Below are 21,682 nucleotides of genomic sequence, written 5' to 3'. Positions count from 1 at the left end.
AGAAAGAAAAAAAGAAAGAAAGAAAGAAAGAAAAAAAGAAAAAAATGTTGGACATTGAGCTCCCTTTCCCTGGTCAGCATGTTATTGCAGCTCCCAAGCACTAGGTCGTGCTAGTGTGCATAAAACTTTCTGGATAGTGAAGACCAGATACTCTCTAGAGAGTTCATTTGAAGAATGGAGCTTTAATCAAGTGAAATCTCAGTTCTCCTGCCTTCCTTTTACAATAGCAATACGAGCCATATAGAATGCGTTGCTGGTATGGCTACATGTGACGTCCTAATGCATTCAAGCGCTAGCTATATAGCTAATAGCGTGATGGTACTGGTCTGGTTCTGGTAAAATCTCTTCTAAGTCTGTTTTGTTTCTGTTACTGTTAATATTTGCTACTCAAAACATCAGTTTAATAGACCAGTGTATCTTTTATCCTGACGTTCTTCCACTTTGTGATGGGTTTTTCTAATCAGTATCACAGGTAGAAAAAAAAAACAACTTTTTCCTAGAAGACAAATTTAAAACATAAATACTAATGTGTAAAAACAGCTTATATTTTTCAGTATCAGCTAGCTGACTTGCTAAATGGAGCAATTTTAAAGCCATTAAACATTTATTTCACTGATACAGTCAAAATATGGCCAAGCATAGATCTTTTTTATCCTTGTCATCAGTATTTCAGTAAAATTGAAACCATGGAACAGAGCTTTTTTTAAATGAAAAAGCTCTGAGCTGACATCACAGAGAATTTTATTATTACCTTGTTGAGGCCTCAAGATTTGGCTAAAGCTTCAGTACAGCGAGCCATGTTATACTTGGAAATACATTATTCTGCTAGCAGCTAATTTTCCAGTTTTAGTCCTCTGAAATGGCTTAATATTTTGTAAGGTAGTGTATCTCATGAAAAGAACGTTTATTAAGCTCATGCTTTTTAACTGTGGTTAAATGTGAATTGTCTCTACTTGCATTTCTTCCTGTTACTGGTAACCTATGTTAGAACTAATTCTGGAATAATCCAGTTTCTAATCACTGCGTAGTATTTAAATTTTAAAATATGGACAAAAATTTTGCCTTCTTAGTCTTCAAATCAACATGTTCAAGGAAGTATTGAGCTGAAAATCAATAGTACTCTTAGAAAATATTTTCCCTTATTACTGCCAAAAACTACAACAAAAGTAAACCTCTAAAATAATAAAGACTGAATGACTGAGTTTGTGATTTTTGTCTCTTCCAGAGCTTTAAAAGTATATATTCTATGCCAAAGGCAGTATGGTGTTAGTTTAACAGTAGCCCCGTTTAATACCATCTTGAAAAAAGATCATTGCGTTTCCCACTGAATCAATGGATTTGAAATTAATCCTTTGATATATAGCAGTGTTTCCCCAACTTTTGGGTTCATATACTGTTATCAGCCCTCAGACTTGATTCTGAACAAATGTACCGACACTGAACTTCAGTGGTAACCCGTGCTGCAAATACTGCCCAATATGTTTCCACAGACCGCCTGCAGAGCGTTACTGCCAGAGCCTGTGATCTTGTTTCAGCCAAGTTTTCACATTGTCTTGATTGACTCAAGACTGTAGGATTTCACTCTTAAGTGTTTTCAACTAGTAATAAAATGTAGTGTTGCATATACTGTTGTTATTTTAGAATTTTCCCAGTGGCTAAAAAGCATACATTCCTGGAGATAAATCTGCCTCTACACAGTCACAGATTTTCTTAGCTGTATATGCTGGATCTTGGCACTAACACTTTTCTCTTCTTACCCATGCATGTAGATCTTTTGCCAGAAAAACAAAACGTATATGCATATGTATTTATGCATATGCACCCTAGGAGTTCAGTAAATTTAAAAAAAGGGCAATATAAAGAAGTCTGATACAAGAATTTGGTTAAAATATAAATGCTGCAAATGTATTAGGCTCATTGCTGATAGAAGATGGTACATTTTGTCTCAGTTTGCACAACAGCATGGATTTTTTAATTATTTTTTAGAATCCATGGGTTTAATATGCAGATGCACTGCAGCAATGTCCTGTTATTTTTGTCTACCTAAATACTCGAAAGTGGTCTTGCATGCAAGACAGTAATTTTTGTCTTCTAGGAGAACGTTTTTGTGACTTTGAATAGGAGAGGTCCTACATCCCCATCTCTTAACTGCACACATTTTTGCTGCAGCCGCAAGCTGAGCTTTATACGTCCCAAAGCCTGCTCTACCTCCTTTCACCCTCAGCTGGAAATGCTGATCTTGGCTCTAACTGCGTCTCAGCTAATTTTGGATGTGGCCCAGAGTTGGGGAGGCACTGCTCAGCCAAGCAGCAGTGACTGCCTTCGTGGGACTTCTCCCTAGGAGCTCCTGTAAGAGTCTGCCTACAGGTGACTAACTCTGATAGTGTGATCTTGCTTATTTTCGTGTGTGAGAAAATGGCTCTCAACTGTCACTGATCTTATTTTTATATTTATTCATCTCTAGAACCACCAGCTTTCGTGTTTCAAAGAGTATTACTAAAATCCAAGTAGTCTAGAAGAAAAACAAATAACAAATGATGTACTTTTGGGGGTTAATTATCCTGAAAATATTCTTTGCCTTCTGCTTAGATAACTAGGAGAGTTATCCTGTCTGTTTAGTCAGCAGGAATGTAAATATGCATGCTGTAGAAAGATTCAAGATGGATTCATCCAAACTGGGAAAAGTTCCATATATTTTTAGACGTAATGAAGTTTGAACAAAATCCAGACTTATCATGTCTATGTCGGTATAAAATAGTGCAGTCAGCATTGAGGCGTGCTCAGACTTGCAGGATTTCCAATGGAATTGTGAGTATTTGGGTTCTGATTTGTGTACATTCTAGCAAGAAATTCTAGGTGCAGAGAGCAGTGAAGTTTTCATATCAATATGAGAAAAAGGCAATGCCGAAAATATTCCCCGCAGAGACAGGCTGCTTACTGCCAACGTTGGGGCTGAGGATTCCAGTTTGCTATCACAAAATTGAACTTCCAAGGTGTTTTGTGAGTGTTTACTTCAAAGGGATGCCAAGAGAACCCTCCTGGTTTCTCCGTTCATTCAGAGTGAGAAAGGTCAGAAACTGTAATTAGGGAGAGGCGTCTGGACGAAAGCATCAAAAGGGTCCCGTGAGCTGGTCTCAGATCACGTACCTGAAGCAAAGGTCTCAGTTCTGTGCAGGCAGCGGGGAGAGTGGCTAACATTGACCTCCCAGCTAAGCAGATGTCATATCTTGCATGCATGCATGCTTGGTATTTCTTAACTAATCTTGGCAGCAGGATATTTACTAAACAAAAGATATAAGGTAAAATATTATTATTCTCAACTGTAGAAGGGAAAATACCTACCAGTGCTGTTATCTAGTGTACCCATATTAGTATCAATGTGTTTGTTCACGTGAATTCCTTTGCCCTCACTTATCCCTTTGACACCTTGAAATATTTTGCCAAAATAAAATAATTTACATTTTAATTATCAGGGTGATGTTTAAATTGATCAGCAAATAATTGACTGTGTAGAACTTCTCACATGACATTTACTGAATAGTTGCTTGTTTCTCTGTGTCTTCAGATTCAGGCTCTATATATGTAATTCAGTTGCATTGCTTAAATTGTGAATACATAATAACATGTCTAAAGGTTATTGTTCTTTCAGTATAAATTAGTGTTTACAATTTCTAACACTCTGCAGTCCTCCTCAGGCTCCCTCAGCTGACAGAAGAGAAGTCATTTATGTGGCTTTTGGTTTTTGCACCCTGCTGCTAATTCGTTTCTGATGTTCTGTAGTCATTCCTCCAGTAGGGAGCTTTGCAGATCAAAAACTGGCGTGACATTTTTCAGATAACACATTTTAATGACTTACTTGCAAATTATCTCTCATTTTAAATATTCTGAATGGTACTCTCTTTGCTGAAATAATGTTCTTGAGATCAATTTGTCCTGACTCTAAAACTTCTACATATTCTCTAATAATTTATAGTGATGTTAATGGCTTATAAGCAGAATGTCTTTGAGAGGTGACCTTTTTTTACTTTGTCCTGTAGTTCTTGTCTTCAGGAAAGATGAACAGTGTTGCTAATTGATTATTTTAGCCAAGATGTATAATTATCTTTAAATTATTTCTGTTGTTGCCAGCTCTGCCAATAAACATTCCTTAATAAACAAGGTGGAGCTCTATCTGTTTTAAAATAAAAAAGAAAATGCATCATCCATGTTCTTTTGTAAAAATCAAAGTAATTTTTTTTGGCCTGAAGACAGGACGGAGCTATCTGATTGGGTTAAATGCCACATGTCTCGCTGCAAAAGTGAAGAAGGACTGGTCTGAAAAAGCCCTGTCCCTAAAACTGGCATGTGAGCGAACAGTGCTGCGAGAAGCCTGTGCAAAGCATGGATTCATTAAGCATAAAAGTTTCTCTTGGTAAATGGGACTGGGGGGGAGAGTATTTTACAGACAGATATCCTCATAGCTCTCTTGTGAGAGCTGCAAACGTTATCTCTGTTGTAGACGTCTGGAAACTGAGGCACAGACAAGTTGTGCTTGACCAGGGACCATAAAGCAAATAACATCGAAAGCCAGGATTAAAATTCCAGCTTCTGCATCTCAGGCAAGTGCTGCTGGCGCCAAGCTGGGCTGCTCCCTAGCTCTTGAGGAAAAAGCACTAAATCTTTCATACTTTTGTTCAGATGAATTGGCCAGATTCTTTGTACACTGAAGATGTTATTTAATATTCTTTCCCCAGCTCTGGTAGGACTTCTGCTTTTATGTATGCTGGTGATGTCTTTTGATACAATTTTAGAAGCTTTTTTTTTTTTCTTTGATTCCTTACATCTTCTGCTGTCAATTTTAATTTTGGGCTGAAAGGATTTCAGTACTTGTATCCAGTCAATATTCAGGTTTTTGTTTCTGTCCCTTTCATTGCTTATTACAGTAGCAAACAACAGCAGCTATAAATACTTTATCTTTCTGACAGTGAGGCAGCCAACAACGGTGATCTCGGTTCAGTTTTAAATTCAACCATGACGTTAATAGTCTCTGCGTTGCTGTAAGCGTCAAGCTGGTAAATAAATAGATACGAATGATTAGCATGGGAAACCAATGGGGGCACGTTCACTGCTTCGCACCGGTGGAAGCCTGTTTGGCTTTCATCCTTGCTTCTCCCGAAGCAAAGCAAACGAACGTATCTGGGTAACGAAGCTCATTCCGATTCCTTTGTGTCACTTGTAAAATCGTAGGCTTCGCAGTTGAAGACCCAACACTGTGCTGCCAAAGGGTTTATTAACAAAAACCAGTGCGGCCAGTTGCTCTGTAGGAGAGAAGGGAGAACATAGTCACTGCAGTGGGAATTACCTTTAAATATTCTGATTTATACTGCGGTTGACACAAGGGAACTTCTCCCCAGTATCTTCCTGTGTTTTTGTTGCCTGTACGCACCCAGCGGTTCGTGAATGAAAGGCCTGGCCGTGGGCCATGGCCACGCAGGCCTTTTAAGTATTTTTTGATGATGCCATCAAAGAATACAGCAACGTCTACTACTGAGTGCTGCATTTAGGGCCCTTCCTTTCCTTCTCCCCCTCTCCATCTCTTCCCCTTCCTCAAACCCCCCAAGCCCCCTCTTGCAGAGCCCTCACCGCTTAATCGTTCTGCTCTCAGTCTTACCATCTGTAAAATGGCGATAATGGTCCTTCCTACTTTGTACAGGACCTATCAATAAGTGCAGGCAAACTATGTGTTAATCATTGATGTTTCTTAGAAAACGCTTTGAGACCACAGTTAAAATAGTTGTTTCAAGAACATGTATTCAGGCACTTTTCTTTTAATGAGTGAGTTGATGACCTTGCTTGTAAGAGCAAATGCTGATGTACAAGTAGAAGCATCTTTCCTGTCCTTGCACAAAAATACAGGTGAAATTACATATATGATCAGTATAATATCGGCTACGGTTGTGGCATTTGTCCACGTGCCAAATGCCACTTTACTGCAGCCTTTTCCTGAAGACTGAGAAAAATTATCTGCTCTCATTCCATAGAAGTAGGAAAGAAGGTTGAAAGGGTAAGATAGCAACCAAAATGTTTGTTTTTCAAACAGACATGTTGAATAGTTTTGTGGTTTGTTAAAATGAAGGGGGTTTTCTTCCTTTTTTTCTTACGTTTTTGAGAATTTCTTATCCACTTCCCCAGTTTTGTAATGTAGAAAGTAAACAACATGTCCATTTTAAAGCAAATGTAAATTCCAAAAGATTTTGAACTATAGAAAGCTTTTAGCTGTTCAAGAAATCCTCCCATATATCAGTTTGAGTTTCCTGGTTCAGTTATTTTGTATTTCACAGATGTCACATTTAAAAGTTGTACACTTTTCTTCTAAAGTTGAAAGTCCTGATTAGAATTATTTTCCAGCATTTTATAAAAATAGGAGCTGAGTGGCTCAGGGACTAAGTGGAACAATCGAAAATTTTTTCTTTTTTAGGATTTTGTTTTGTCATTAGCAGATCTAAAAACAACATTTGTCATTGCCGTGGAGCTATTTTCTGTCCTTTAGGGCTATGAATACACATCGCAGAACCACCAATATAATGAAACTCATTTCATTATACAGAGCAGTTGTCTTTGCTGAACCGCAGAATCTCCCGCAACCTGATTTGCGTCGTTAACTCCCTAGAATCTCCCTTAGAGGTGAAAAAGGGCCTGTTAGATCATCCGGCCGTTGGTAACTCTGGATTTTTCCTTCTGGAGGCATCAGCCGGGAATATTTTATGCCGCTGCTGCTCGTTCTGTGCGCCCGAGGGATAAAGGCAGGGCCTTATTCCCCAGCTGCTGGATGACTGCCTGCGCCAGTATTACATTTGCTCCCTCTCGGCGCGCACGCGTGCGTGCAGCCGAGCAATGCATCGCTTGCCGGAGGCTTCCCTGGAGGACGCTGGATGCTTCAGCGAGCGCACATACGTGGATGTTGGCCTGCTGGAGTGCCTTGCAGCCGTGTAAGCTGTTAGCTGGTGCAACATTTCAAAGGCAGCCGGTGTTGGAGGCCGATAGAAATGAAGATGATATCTCTGAAGCATCTCTAGGCAGATGGACCCTGACCTCTTAGCACCGTGCTGTTAATTACAGCATCTGTTTTCTCTTGAAAGCTGTAAAGTTTCCTTTTGAAGCCCCCCACAGGTCTAAGAAATTGAGGAGGAACTAATCAGAGCCAGTTTAAGTATGCCTTAAAGATGGCCTTGGAGTAGTACTGAATCCTGAGCTTTAGTTCTGCAGGATTGGAGTTCGCTGCTGTATGACAAACTGCAAGACAGAGCATATTAACTGGCCGTTTTCATTTTAATGTTCTGTGTGCGATAGTGAAATACTGCATAAACACAGATGTCTGTTAGGAGAAGATATGTATCGAATATAATCATTGAAGATTTTTTTCCAAAAAAAATATATGTTTAAAGTTCCTTTACATATTATATTTATTATTATTACATTGTAGCTATATGTTTTTATAATAAAGTGCCTTTTTTACTGCTTCATGTGCCCTTATAAACATCCTTACATCTCTAGTAGTCCCATTTTAATGTACTTTTCTGCACTAAAACATAAAAGACCAGCTCAGATCATTAGCCATGCTGCTATTATGTGATCAGTGTTGTTCTGAGCTTCTGAGATTTGAGCTTCTGAGATTAATGAAATATGTATTACTGGTCTATGACAGCTGTTTTGGACTTTGCTATTAGAATGATTTGTATTCCAGTAGGGGCTAAAATTAATCACTTTTGGCTGCAGAGCTATTGCTCAAATGTTCTGGTTTGAATTTCCTGAAAAAATGCTTATTTGAGTGCATCTTCCCCCCCCAAAAAAAAAGAGATCTTTAAGTGTCAGTGAAATTTTTTTCCTTCATACCCATTTTTATGTTTTAAAGATCAAAGTCTTTAAGGGGAAGATGTGTGAGATCTCTTCATTTCTGCAGGAAAAAGTAGGGCTATTAGCTGTATGGCTACGATGAATCCAGAAAAACAGCATAATTGTGGTTCTGAATTTAGGAATTCTGGATTAAGTTTTAGGAACTTAACACTGGCTTCTGTTGTGCTAAACTGTCTCCCTGAATATTAAAATGTTTTTGTGCTTAAATATCAATATCAGGCTAATTTTACTGATTTTCTGCCCCTTGCAGGCAGAGGAGAATGGAAATTGAACTATTAAAAACATAGAAGCGGCACAGTTTGTATCTAAAATCAAAAAAAAAAGTTAATATTGAGAAGTGCTAATGTGGTTAAGGCACAGGACTGCGGACCTGGATGCACAGAACCGCGTTCTGTCTGCCTTTGAGCGTGGGCAGATGGTCAGAAACGTTTGAATTACTGTATTACTGTAACGTAAGGAATTGCTACAGCTGCAGGGCTGAAAGGTAGATGTGCATAGGGGCGGAGGGCGTAAGCCATCGTTTTTGCCCGAAGATGTGTGTGTAAAAGTATGGCCGTAACGCATGGTAATATGAAAAAAATACGCTGGCTTAATCCTGTGGTTTGCATAGGGTGTATGTCACCAAGTGGTTTGAAGCTAATCGTTAACTTCTTTGGTTTGATAACTATTTTTTGAGGTCACTTGTCCATAGCACAAGCTTCTGTGACCTTTGACAGCTGTTTAGCATTTCTATACAGCAATTAAGAGAGTAACTATGCAGGTTAAACACTGCTTGTGCAGTAGTGAAATAATACCTACTTTGTCGCCTTAAACAATAGGTGGCAATAGCAATGTGTCTAGACACACAAGGAAGTACTGTATTCAAAATACCTAAATTATCATGGCAATTGAGGTATGAGACCACACCACAAACCCAGTCAAAATTATTCTTGGCAGCAGCTTTTCATCCCTAAGTTATCTGGAATGTATTTGCATCTTATGAGTCATTTTTTGGGGATCCTCAAATTATATAGTAATTCAGGGTGTTTTATGTTTTGCTTTTAAACAGGGCAGAAAAGCTACAGTTGCTTAACCACAGGCCTGTAACAGCAGTTGAAATACAGCTGGTAAGTAACAATGCTCCTAACTATTCAAAACTCTTAAACAAAAGCAGCTTTAACCTTGAAGATTAATTGAATAATTACTTCCTCATGCTGCTCTGTAACCAACTACTTCACTTTTTGACAACTGTCATGAGATGATTGTTTTTATGATTGCATTTGATGTTATAATAGAACCACACAAACTGAAAAAGAATGAGTAATGGCTGATACTGTGTTTTGAGCAGTTGCCCAGAATAAGAAATGAATGTAAGCAGGCTTGCTTAAGGAAAGCAGCCATTATCAATCTGTTAAGCATAATTTTGATGTAAAGAGAGGTCGTTGCTAAATGGAAATAGCTGGGCCTTGTAGTCTCTGAAACATCTCTTTAGGAATAGAAAATCTTGTGGTAATAAAGAGATTATTATAATAAGGATATTCTTTTATTAAAAGTCTCTTACATTGAGAACATTTGCTTATAGTCTTATCCTGAAACCAAACTGCGTAATAACAGGATTGTATTCCCTGCAAAAAAGGGAAGGATTAAAGAGATACTAGTGGGACTGCTTTTCTTTTGTAGCTAAGGAGTAGCCATTCTGGTGCTGAAAGCATCTCATGCAAGAATGCTTCTAGTCAAGGAATTAATTTTGTATTCTGTGACTGAAAGAGATCTGTGTCGGTCTTGTCATCGGCTCAGCCAAGAGCATTAAGGCTTCATCAGTTTTTCTTAGGAAGTTACTCATAAGTGATGATGTAAAGCCTTTCTCATACCTTTGTCAGCTTCATTGCTTATGCCCCAGTTTAGGCAATATGCTGTCTTTATTTTTGTCTGTCTTTTCCCTCCTCCCCTCAGTTCATTATTATCTTACCTATGCATATTAAATTGAAAACAGTTTTGCTCCTGTGTCTTGTTTCAAGTCCAGGCGGCAAGAATGAGAAAATAAGATCTCTATATTAGAAGTCAGGTTTTTGTAGAGAGAGTCGTGTATTTCAGATATTTCAAGGTTAGTAATGTCAAAGTTAGGCAAAACTCATTGCTAAAATTTACAGAATACAGATATGCAATGCAAGTTCAATGTCAGTTCATTAATGGTATGTAACCCTTCTCTAATGACCAAAAGCAGCTGGAAGAAAATGTAATGTTAATACATTTGGGGACTAGTCTGGATTTGTATAGCCGTGGAAGGATTGGGGATGGACTTATTTCTGTTGTTACATTGATGTACCCGTGTAACTTCAGTGCAAATTTCTCTAAAATAAGTATTAAATAAATTAGGTGGACTGGATTGTTAACGCTGTGTTAAATTAAACCTCCTCAAATAGCAGTACATAACTCTTTCATCAAAGCATGTCAAAGTCTTTCAAGAGTAATATCTGTTAGGAAATTGCAGGCCATTTTTGTTGGTGAAATACTGAGACGAGGAACCATAGCAAGCAAATAATTGTGCTTTTGGATTGCTGTCATGAATCACTTTGGTTTCTGCTGAGGACAGGAGAAAGATATTGCAGCAGTGCAACATCTTCGAACATACAGAACTTCCATCTTCTCAGAGCATCCGAGTATAAATTCATGCAGAGCCATGGAGACTACCGGGATTTTTTAATTTGATGTCAGTAGGGAGAAGATTGCCTGTAAATAGATTTTGTGGAGGCAAGTCTATTTACTGCAGTAGATGTGTGAGAGACAGCATACAGAGAAGTAAATATGAAGTCTAAGATTGATTCCTTGATTCTCTTTTCAAGAGACTTCTCCCTGCCACTTAAAACCTTTGAGTCATTCCTGGAATTGAAGACAGAAATAAATGCTATTGAAAATTTCTGACCATTTCATATCATGTAGGCAAATTAATCATATTTTTTAAAAGTCTTACTTGCTCAAATAATTTTGATGCCTCAAACTTTTATTCAGTGCTGCCTGTACATGGGGTGAAATCAATTTTACCCTGCTACACTTTTCATAATTAATGTGAGGCTATAGTTATATTTAATACTGCTTGTTACTTTTTGCCTTTCTGACTTTTTGTTGTTCACTCCTCTGTAAAAGTCTCTTGTCTTTGTATCCAAAGAATAGATGAATTTAGATAAAATAATATTTAAACTAAAAAGTGAATTTGTATTTTGATGTTTTGATCTCATGTTCTTTCTTAAGTCTTTATGCATAAATTGTCATTTTCTTTCATCTCTGTCCTTTCTAGACTATGGGCTAGGCTTTATTTTCAAACAATAGCACCAAAATGAGCATGAAATTCTAATTCATGTCCCACTGGGTAAAACACTGTACACATTACAGCTATCCTGACCTCCTGTTTTAATCCTTAACATATGTCGTTCCTGGCTCAGGGATTCACAAAAGGGAAGAAAGACAGTGATGTTGATCTAACCATGACACTGGTGCAGCTTTATTTAATGCTGAATAGTGATGACTTGGAAGATTAAGCAGCTTCTCTTTTAACAAACAAATTGCTCCACATTCCTCTCTTGGTGGAAAAGTAGATTTTAGTTCTGTGCTTTTAAAAACTAGATTTCCATCTCAGAGAGCTTTGTACCTCATGATATGTGCTCTGCATAACCTGACTGGCAGATTATCTTTTATGATTAAATAGAAAATAATTTAATGTATTCTTCTTGAAAATGGAAGATGTTAGAGGATTTATACATTTTATTTTCTCAACAATAGATTTTACTTCCTGTTTCGCATACTTGATTAATTATGTCTCAGAGGGGCTCTAATCCTATCATTCAGTCTTTTACTTTATTTCTTTTTGTTGTTTCTTCTACAAACGTGTTGGCCCTGAACAATTTTGAATTATTGCTTGAGAAGGCAATAGCAGTCATTTTCTCACAGAATATGAACCCCCTACACTGGAGTTAGATTATGTGCTTGACAGCTTTTGAAGTGATCAGAACCCCATTTTCTATTATAGTTTATAGATTTTTAATAGAATCCTTGGCTTATTGTTCAAACGAACAATAGCTTTTAACCCATAGACTGTTCTGTTCAGTGATGCTGAGGTTTGTTACCCTTCAAATATTGCATATACTTCAGACAGTTTTTCAGTTCTGTTCAGAATTTTTTGAGTTCTTCAGTGTGGACTTATTTATTCTCCAACATTTGTGATAGATTGTCTTGTCTCTGTTAAATTAAATAAATATTAGTTTGAACGCTTAAAAGAAGCACAGAGAGGATGATGAAGTCTCTTGTACTTTGCTTTTACTTGGGTAAGCAGAAATGTTAAGTGTGATTATAATAAACGACAGCATGTTCCTAAAACATTTGCCTTTGTTTTACAAAAGAAAAGTCTAGACAGATATGTGTGTATATGTATGTCTGTGTATGTGTCATTTGCTTGCATGTATACATGCCACTATGAACATGCACAGATCTGCATACTTATTTTATGAATAGCACAAACACTTCGTTGATCTTCAACTGAAATCATGTTGATGGTCAGGTTACCAATTATTCTCACATCATCAGCTTTCTGGTCTGTCTTCTTCATAAATAAAATCATTAAAAGCTTCTACAAGTAACTTCGTGCTGCAAGAATTTGTCAGCAAGATTTTGATCTTGCTACATTACTTATCGTGTAATGTAATTCTATTATTACAATCTGATTTGGTAATTATCACTGTTTTGAGCTTCTGAGAAATTCATACATAGTGTTTAATTAAAAAAAAAGCCACTGTTAAAATGCACAGCTGGGAAAGGCTGCATGGTAATAAAGTATTCCGCATACACATTTGTTTAATAAATACAGCTTGAGTTCCCAGCAGCAGTCACATTACTGAGCAACGCATCTGCCAGTGCTTAGTGCCACAGCTGATGAGGGATTCATCTTTTCATCCTCTTCTAAGAGGATTCAGGGGATGGATGGTGGGTTCGTGTTTTATTTTGCTATGTTAGAAAATCCATACATAGATTTAACTGGAAATAAAGAGTAGAATTGGCAGGCTGTAAGAAATGCCGTGCTGGGCTGTGATAAAGGCCAGTCTCTTCCAGTATCCTGTCTGTGATACTGATCACTGATGGGTGCTTAGGGGAGGAGAGAGGAAAACAGAACATGGGTGTCATCCTTCTCTTTGCGTGCTCTGCTTTTAGTAAGTATTTGCCTAATTTTAAGCACTTCAGTTTATAGTCCAGTGATGTACTTGAAATGGAGCAGATACTTAAGTTATAGCTAGCAGTTCTAGGTACAAAGTGCCTAAAGAAGTGAAGTATAGTATTAATTGCTTATTAGTCTTCTAAATAAAGATAGCAGGACTCTCCAAGGTGAGCAGTACGGTGGCTTCAGCTGACTTCCTTCTAATGCGTAGCTATTCCACAGTTCTAAAGATCTGGCCATTTTTATCAATGCATCTAATATACACATTAAGAATCTTAACCCTAGGTACCTAGGCTTTAAAAGTATATACTAACTGCAGAAGAAAACTGACCTTTTCTTAGCTGTAAGAATTTTGTACCAATTAAATTACAAAATAAAATTTTGCTGCCTCCTTGCTTTGTTCCTTCTTGGCCCTCTTAGAGATGATACTATTTAGAGCACTAGGTAGGGAGAAAATTAAATTTGAAAATTGCTTATTGTATGAATATATTGCAATGAGATTTTAGTAACTGTTAATGGCTTGTGTGAAATAGAAGTTATTGTTGAGGCCTACCTTGACAATAGATTAATCTTAATCACATAGCTGCATTTTATATAAAATTTATAGGAAAAAGAACAACATTGATATGCTATATTATCTGCTACAAAAACATGTTTTAGTTATTTGGGAGTAATTTAAACTTGAATGCTGAAAAGCAGTCATGACCTTGGAATTATTTATTAGAACAAGAAGCATCAACATGGTTTCTGCCCTTTTTTTTGTATACATTTCAAGAACATCCTTGCTGTTAGCCTTGAGAAAGAGATGTGCTTGTCTTGCTGCACATCAGGGTGCTTTTTATCTATAAACTATATTATCGTAACATTGCCTCGTTTCACTAGTTGCACAAAACCGGTAGTACTGAAAATACACAGCTCAGTGGAAGCTTCAGTTGAGGATGCTGTGCAGTTTGCACATGGTATCGTCTGTGAGGATGATCTATTTCCATTTGGCTCGTGTGGCACTGCCAACATAAATATCTTATGTCACATACTTATTAACAACATTTGCATTTTTGTTTTCTCTAGTGTAAACTTTACATTCCTGACCGCTTACGGTTTCAATCTGTTGCTGTAGCAGTGTCAGCCAATTCCAAGTTAGAGGTTAGCAAGGCTTTTTGATACTCGTTCCTGTATCAGTAAAATTCTTGCTAGGAAAGTAAGTACTTGAATGCAGTTGTTTCTTTTCCTCTTTTATGTTTTTTCTTATGCATAATTTTTCTTCTGATCATCATAATACTATTTTCCTAGTACTATCTTTGTCTTATAGATGCAAATCAGGAGACTGTGCGAACATCTGTTGAATCTAGAATGAGTCTGAATCACCTTCTGTTCCCTTTGCTATCTGTTTTCCTTTAGCATAGTGTCATTTCTTTCTCTGTATGTTCTCTGTGCTTAATTTTTGAGTTTTTTGCTTTGGCTCGCTGCTTTGCTGTTTCTTAATTGCTTAGGTTTTCAGAAATCACTGCTCTTGATGTTTCCCTGAAGAGTGAAAAATTTGAATTTTATAGCTTATGCTTTTGTTCTTTTGAACTCTTGAATGGTAATATAGCAAGAGAGTGCTGAAACATCAACATGAGTAATAAGCTGTCCATGCTGCCAAATGTAGATTTTTGTCTGTCCGTGATTCCTGTGTTAGCACTGGCAGTCAGACTCATGCCTCCGAGCTGCTGAGAGGTGAGCCCCTGATGAATTTGCTACAGCGGTTTAAGGAGTTACCACTTCCCTCTAGCAGAGACTGCTGATCTGACAACAGGAGGGGATTTGGAACTACATTACCTGCTCCTCAGCGCAGTGCCCAGCATTTTGCTGTGCAGCCTCCTTTCCCAACAGTTTCATCTGAGACAGCAGTTACAGCACTAACGCATCTGAAACGCGGGAGATGATTTCCATTGTCGACTCTCCGGCAAAGCATGATTTCTTAAACTGCCAGAGCAATCACCGGAACTCGTCTGTCGATGTCTCACGTCGCTATCTGCAGCTTGCCAGTCCTGCAGGCTTTTGCGTTCAGCCGGTACAAATGCCATCGACATGACTGTTCGTGTTAGGAGCTGCAGCATTGCTCATTCAGCCCCCAGGAGCTTGTAGGAAGCTGTGATTAGACATTCATGTAAGCAAATTCAGCCTTAAATGCAGAGGTTAGGAAGAGCTGATATTGATCAGAAATCACTCTGTATTGTCTCTTGAGGAACTCTGATCAAACCCTTGCGTATAACTCAGGTCACCTGAAGCAAGCACCTGAAGGAGAAAGTGCTTGGCAAAGGAAGGGGAAACAGATGTCTAGGAAGGGATGAAATTTAAATGTGAAAGGGCAGACTTCATGTGATCCAGTAAATCAGATCTAAGCCAGGCAAGGTGCCAGTTTTTGAAAACCTGAAAGCAGTAAGATGGTAACAAATGCATCAGACATTCGACCCTGCAGAATAAATCAGTCTTAAGTAATTTTGCCTGTTCAAAGAATATAGGTTTTTCTTTGTAATACTGTTATCTCTACCGTTCCTGCAGCTATGGTGCCATCACCTTTGGAGTTCAATGCAGGAGTGGTTAATAACATTATAATCCTGTCCAAAAAACAGACTGACAGTGCTTTACACAATTTAGCAGCGCAGATCACCGTTCCATGGAGGATCTCATCCTTTGCTCAGGATGATCCCCAGAAAGAGTCATCTGCAGACAGGTATTCGTGGTCTGCCCTTTGCTACACGAGTGGATTCTAGTTTGCTTGATTTCCTCTCTTCAAGGATTTGCAGACAATGGCTGGTGAAAGATGAGCAGATTGGGCAAAGAGCTCATAGGACACTGAAAAAAGTATTTAATTGAACGTACCACTGTTCTGGTTTTAAAAGAGAATACGCATCTGCATAGCTGCCAATTTATAGCCAGAAATGATTAAACCTACACTGACTTGGAACTGTAATTAATATACATCACCATTCTTCAAAGGAGATTTTAAAGGTCTTTGTATAAAAAGAAAATCTGAAGCCCCACAACACTAATTGGTTTCGTTTGTGTTTGAAGAGTTCATATGGCTTGCTTTTCCAGTCCTCTTGACATGCTTTTCCTTTTAACAACTAGTAATGAATTAGGGCAGTTGTTTTTACTGGTAGCAGTGATATAAGAGTTCTCACAGCTTCACTGTGATAGTAGGCCCCTAATTAATCCTAGGGAATCTTACTGTTGATTCATGACAGCATGTTTTATGTTGTTCATAGCTTTTACATTCAGGGTGCTTGCAATCTAAATAAACTCCAACCAGATATGACTGTTGTAGGATCAAATGGCCTTTTTTATGGCCTCATTACTTATCTTCTGGATGAGGGATAAGATACCACGATTCAGACAACTCCTTTCAGGTAACCTAGTTCTCCCATAAAAGCACAGCGAGTTGGGAAACTAGATCTGCACATCCACTAAACGAAAGGCCTGGTGCAGGGTATCTGGTGCGTGGGTTGGGAGAGGCTTTAGGGCAAACCAGGGCGGAAGGCCTGTTCCGAGCGTTTTCTTTTCCTTGTTTTAAAGAAAACAGAATCTCATTAAGGATTGCCAGTTGCTATGGTTAATGGTGGAGCTCTTTTTTCTCTTTCTAAATATTATGAAAGTTCATCTTATTTGCTTTTGTAATGGGCTAATTTTTTGTAATGTGTTTGTAATGAGCTAAGACAATGCATTGCACCCGCTGAAATGGCATTTCCCTGTTAGTTTACTCCTCCTGCTTGGAGCTGAGGAAGGAAGTGTGGTTTTGATGACTACAATAGATTGTTTTTGACCTGCAGATGGTAGAAGAAAGTGAAGAAAGACTAACAGAAGAGCAGATCGAATCACTTCTCCAGACAGTCACCAGTATTCTTCCAGGGGATCCGGAGGAACAACAGCGAGAATCACCCATGGCAACTGAAGACAAAGGTGACCAAGAATAGAAAGTGTCTAGAGAAAGCTGGCCACGTTTGTGGCAGAAGCTAATCAGTTATTTTTTTTTCTTCTTTTTATTTGATCCAGTTTAATCTTGTATTGGACATGATTGTACAATATGTCACAATTTTTATTATTCTGAGATGATGAGAGAAACAGTGTTTACAAGAAAGCGTGGAAAAGGATGCTATTGTTTCAGCATTTTGGGAGATAGGAGAATGATGGTAATTTGGATTGTAATGTAGCAGCCTGAGAAATTACAGGGCACAGAATCCGAAGCTTTGGCTTTTTTTCCATTACACGTATAACAGCTGTAGATTTCAGTAGGCTTACATACAGCTGGCAATGTTTTAATTATCATAGCAGTACTATAATTATAATTGCTTTCATATGCTTTTGAATTGCCCAACTGTTTTTCAGAATGCAGTTTACAATACAAAGCCAACTTTTGGAGCTCTTTGTGAAAACAGCCATTTTCAAGGATCAGTACATAGGATAACGTACAAGAATTGCTTAGTATTTGTTCAGACAAGTTCAAGTAGGCTGGCAGAGTCATGGAAGTGTGAGGAACTGTGTATAAGGTAACAGTCAAGGCTATCTGACAATCACTACTGCACACAAGATAGATCCATCAGCTAAAGATCAACAGCTAAATCAATGTATTGCCACTGAAATTCTCTGAATTAGACCAGTTTATCCCCACTGAGGATCTGGACTGTAATGTTAAGGCTCCAAGTCATACAAGCAGAAGAATGTTTAAAAATGAGGTGTCTGTTTTCCCTTTGAATTGTTCTGCTGTTCGAATATTTCAGTATAGATCACAGTCTTGCATTCCACGTCAACAGTACTGTCTGCCATGGAATAAATGAATGCGTCAACACTTAAGTGATGTCCTCATCTAGTTTAGAAAAATGAGGATCAGTCCTGGCTGAAGCAGAAATTTCTGTGTGCAGAAGCTTTGTCCAATTAAAGATTTCAGGGTCAAGTATTTAATGTTGAAAGCATTTATTATTATGATAAATCTTTATATATATGTACACACAGTCATGTGTTACAGATGGCACTGGTTTTCTACTGTGACTGCAGACTATTCTTGTACAATTGTTGTAATGTATTGGAAATAAAAATAAAGTTTGAAGTACATCCTGCGAATTTTGCGACTTGTAGACAAGATATAAGAACTTGAATCAGAGTCTATCTGACTTTTATTCCCCCTTCTCTGATGGTTTTATTTTGTTATATTGGGAAAATAATTCACCTTTTCAGAGCCTCAGTTGTGCCGTATGTGAAGGGACTAATAATTGCCATTTTGGAAGGATTTATGATACGGATTTTCTTTAATATTTGTAAGCTTGTTTGATGTTTGGAGGGGAAAGGAAGATGCTGAAAAATATATTCGTTAGCTCCTAAGAATCATTTTTCTTACATTAAATGCGTGCCAGGGCTGAAGACTAAAAGTGCATTTTGGCAAGGTAAAAGGAATGCAGTATTAAAAGTCCTCAGCGATTTTTGTGATAAATCGAAATATATTTTCTCGCTAAATGTGTAAAGAAACAAAAGAGATGAATAGATCATCTCACTCAATGATGTAAAATTAATTTTAAAATTATCATTTTTTACTCTTAGTGGTCATTGGTGTTGTTTGACATCATGTGACCTTGGGCTACAAGTGTATTTACATTTTATCTGTCTTCTTTTTTAAAATTAAGTTGTTGAAGCATGTTCTAAATTTATGAAAAGCAGAAGGAACCAGATCACAAGGTATCTGTAGCCAACAAGAATATGTTAACGGATCTCTTAAGTGGACTGCTCCATCTTGGGAACTGATGATTTTTTTTTATCATAATGGATTTTTGCAAGCATTCATGTTGTGTTCTGCTGTTTATATTGTACAAGATACAAGGAACTGCTCACTTCCTATTTTATTTAACCTTCTTAACGAATCAATTCCAGATGGAGACATATATTTAAACTCATACAAATGCATGCATAGCTTATTTAGTCTCAGTTAAGATACATAAACCATCATCTTCCTGAAAATGCCATACAAATAACATTTCTTTAAAAGGATCTGAGGTTTCCACATCTGCATTACATTAAGAAATCTTCTTTAAATCTACTGTCTGTGTTCTCTGGCCACGTAAGTGCAGGTGAGGAATTACTCTGGCTCTGCGAACAGCTCTCACTTTGTGGTGTTTGCTCTCCAGCGTGTTCTCTGAGATCCCAAGCCTCAGGAACGGTTTATGGAAAGCAAATGTCATCTTTTTTACATGACAGCATTTTTCCGGTGTCCTATATATTACATAAAAGATCTGCCTGTCCTCTAGGGCTGCTTTCTGTTTTCTTCACTAATCATTGCCTGACACAGTGAGTCTGCTCTGCTGGTTCTTCTGAAGGAGACAAGACGGTGTGAAAAGAGGCAAAAAAGACCTGCAGCAAACAAGGGTTTTTTCACATGTGGCCCTGTGGTGTCATGGGTACAAGAAAAACTCAAGTGCATATGAGACATTAAATGCTTGCTCCTTAACTTTGAGAAGAAAACTGCAGAGTGCTGTGCACTTTCGGAATATTTAAGAAGTGCACATTATTTTTAGCGTCTTCATTTCTTGTGTTTTCCTCGTTTCTATTCTTTTTCACGCAGCAGGGCTTTGGCAGGTTGGGAGCTCTGGTTACGGCAGGTCTACGTGCTTCCCTGGGAAAGCGAGTGAAGGAGCTGCCAGAATCCTGCTTCTGTTGTGATACTTTGAGATTCACAGAGTTTCAAGCTATTCGTGAGGTGTCCGGGTTTCACTTTTTCTCGGGTTCAGGCCCGAGAAGGCCAGCGTTCTTCGTGATTGCTCGGCGCTCCCCGTTGGAGAAACTTTACTGGCAAGAAGCTTTGTTTTATAGGAGGAGGAAACGTGGTGGCTTTCCCTTGCGCGTGCTTGGTGCTACGTGATGCCATGTCACTGCCTCCGATTTGGTCCAGCTGGGGAGCAGTCTCCCGTTTACGGTGGCTGTGCTCAGCGCCTCCGAGCGAAGCTTCGGACGAGCACAGCCAACCCAAGCCGGGATTATTCTGGATTCTGGGTTTGCAACACGCACGTTTTTCTGTATTGCATCTGCTGTGACTGAACTTTCTGTTGCCTCCCTGGGGGAAGAGCTGCTTGCCGCGGGGACCGCGGGAAGGGCACCGTGCTCTGCGTCCCGGCGGCTGCTTCGCCGGGCGCGCGCGCAATGGGCCGCCCCGCTCGAAACGCGCGCTCCGCGCTCGAGCCAGCCGCAAGCGCCTCTTGTTTCAGTGCTAACCTTTTAGGGGCTTTTGGGGTTTTTTTTATCTTCTTTTTTTCCTTTGCAAGAGCAACTGCCAGACCTTAAAAGCTCAAGGGGTGGATGAAGCCACGAACATGCCAGGCCTGGGTGCTGACGCTGAGCAGCAGTGGGAAGTCTTCCTGATCTTCAATTTTCTGCCTTCTGAATTAAGCTAAAATGATAAAATGCAAGTTTGTGGAGAGGCTCTTTGTGGAGAAGCCGCCCGGCAGCACGTCTGCCGCGAGGAATCGCCGGGCTCCTTTCCGGCTCGTGTCGTGCCGCACGGGCACGCGCCGCGCAGGCTGCAAGTCTCTGAAATGACGAGCGAGGGGGGCGGCGCAGGGCTGAGCCGTGGGAGAGGGAAAAATCACGTTATCCAGCTTTCCAGAAGGCTGGAACCGAGGCACGGAGTTTGGGACGCTTCCCAAGTCCTCGAGAGAGCGGACGGCGGCGTTGTTTAGATTGGAGCCGTGCGAGACGTCAACGGAGCAAATATTTTCTGTTCCCACAGAAAGAAGTCCAGGCGCAAAGCTTTTACGGAGCAGAAGGGGAAGTCTGTGCTGAGGAGTCGGAGTGTTAGCCAGCGAAACGGGGAGGAACCACCGGTGAAGGCCCGGGAGCAGGAGCGTCTCCCCGCGCGCGCTGCTTATCGGAGCGTCCTTCTCCGCTGGGGATCTGCGTTTCGTTTGGCCCCGCGCGCCCGGCGGAGGGGAGCGCGGCGGCTCTCCTGGCCCGGGCACCCGGGGCCGGGGCTGAGCCGCAGCGAAGCTCTCGCTGCTTCCAGCCTGGCGTGGGCAGAGCGACGGAGCGCGCGAGCACGGGGCGAGTCTCCGACGGACGGCTTTGAGCTCGCCCCGAGCAGAGCCAGGCTGGCGGGCAATGCCGGGAAGCGATCCGCGGGAAACGCGATGATCTTTTTTTCCCTTCCAGCATCGAGGAGACAGGATATCCCTGCAGGGTTTCATGTCGGTGCCCGCGTGGGCGGACGTATAGAATCGAATTTTAGGAAACCGTGGCAGAATTCAGCAGGTTTCTGCGGGAATTGCTCGAATGGCGCTTTGGATTAGCTGTAACCGTCCATTTACACGCGTACGTTTGCAGTTTCATACAGGCCAATTTTGGGGGGGCTGCAGATCGCAGACGGGGGGGCCACAGCTGGAGCCTCACGGCGGGGCGCCTCGGAAGCCTCCCGCGTTCGCCCTCGCGGTTGCTCCCCGTCCGACGGCGGACGCGGCGAACCCTCGACGTTTCTGCCAGCGCCAAGAAGGCAGCGGCCGCGGCGGGGCTGCCGGGGAAGCGCCGCGGCCGGCGGGGGCGCGGGAAGGCGCCGGCGCAGCCCCCGCTGCAGCCGCCGCCTGGGTTTGGTGC

The 21,682-nt window shown here is 40.0% G+C and overlaps 1 protein-coding gene across 2 annotated transcripts in view; it reads left to right on the top strand.

Moving 5' to 3' along the window:
- Window positions 1–18,164, top strand: part of CRCP (CGRP receptor component) — a 34,217-nt gene extending 16,053 nt beyond the window's left edge. The window contains exons 5-7 of one of the 2 annotated variants that reach the window (XR_009960408.1): window positions 2,170–2,367; window positions 8,942–8,999; window positions 16,888–16,903. Coding sequence is in view for 1 of the 2 variants with exons in the window: in XM_062592440.1 (XP_062448424.1) it covers window positions 8,942–8,999; window positions 16,888–17,031 (202 nt within the window). In the remaining variant the exon portion in view is untranslated. Of the gene's footprint in view, window positions 1–2,169; window positions 2,368–8,941; window positions 9,000–16,887 lie in introns of both variants that reach the window. The other variant, XM_062592440.1, reaches the window with a different exon arrangement.
- The last annotated feature ends 3,518 nt before the right edge of the window (window positions 18,165–21,682 follow it).

This window comes from Rhea pennata, chromosome 20 (assembly GCF_028389875.1).
Source record: "Rhea pennata isolate bPtePen1 chromosome 20, bPtePen1.pri, whole genome shotgun sequence".
NCBI lineage: Eukaryota > Metazoa > Chordata > Aves > Rheiformes > Rheidae > Rhea > Rhea pennata.
The sequence above is the reverse complement of the archived record's forward strand: the minus strand, read 5'-3'. Positions and strand labels throughout refer to the sequence as shown.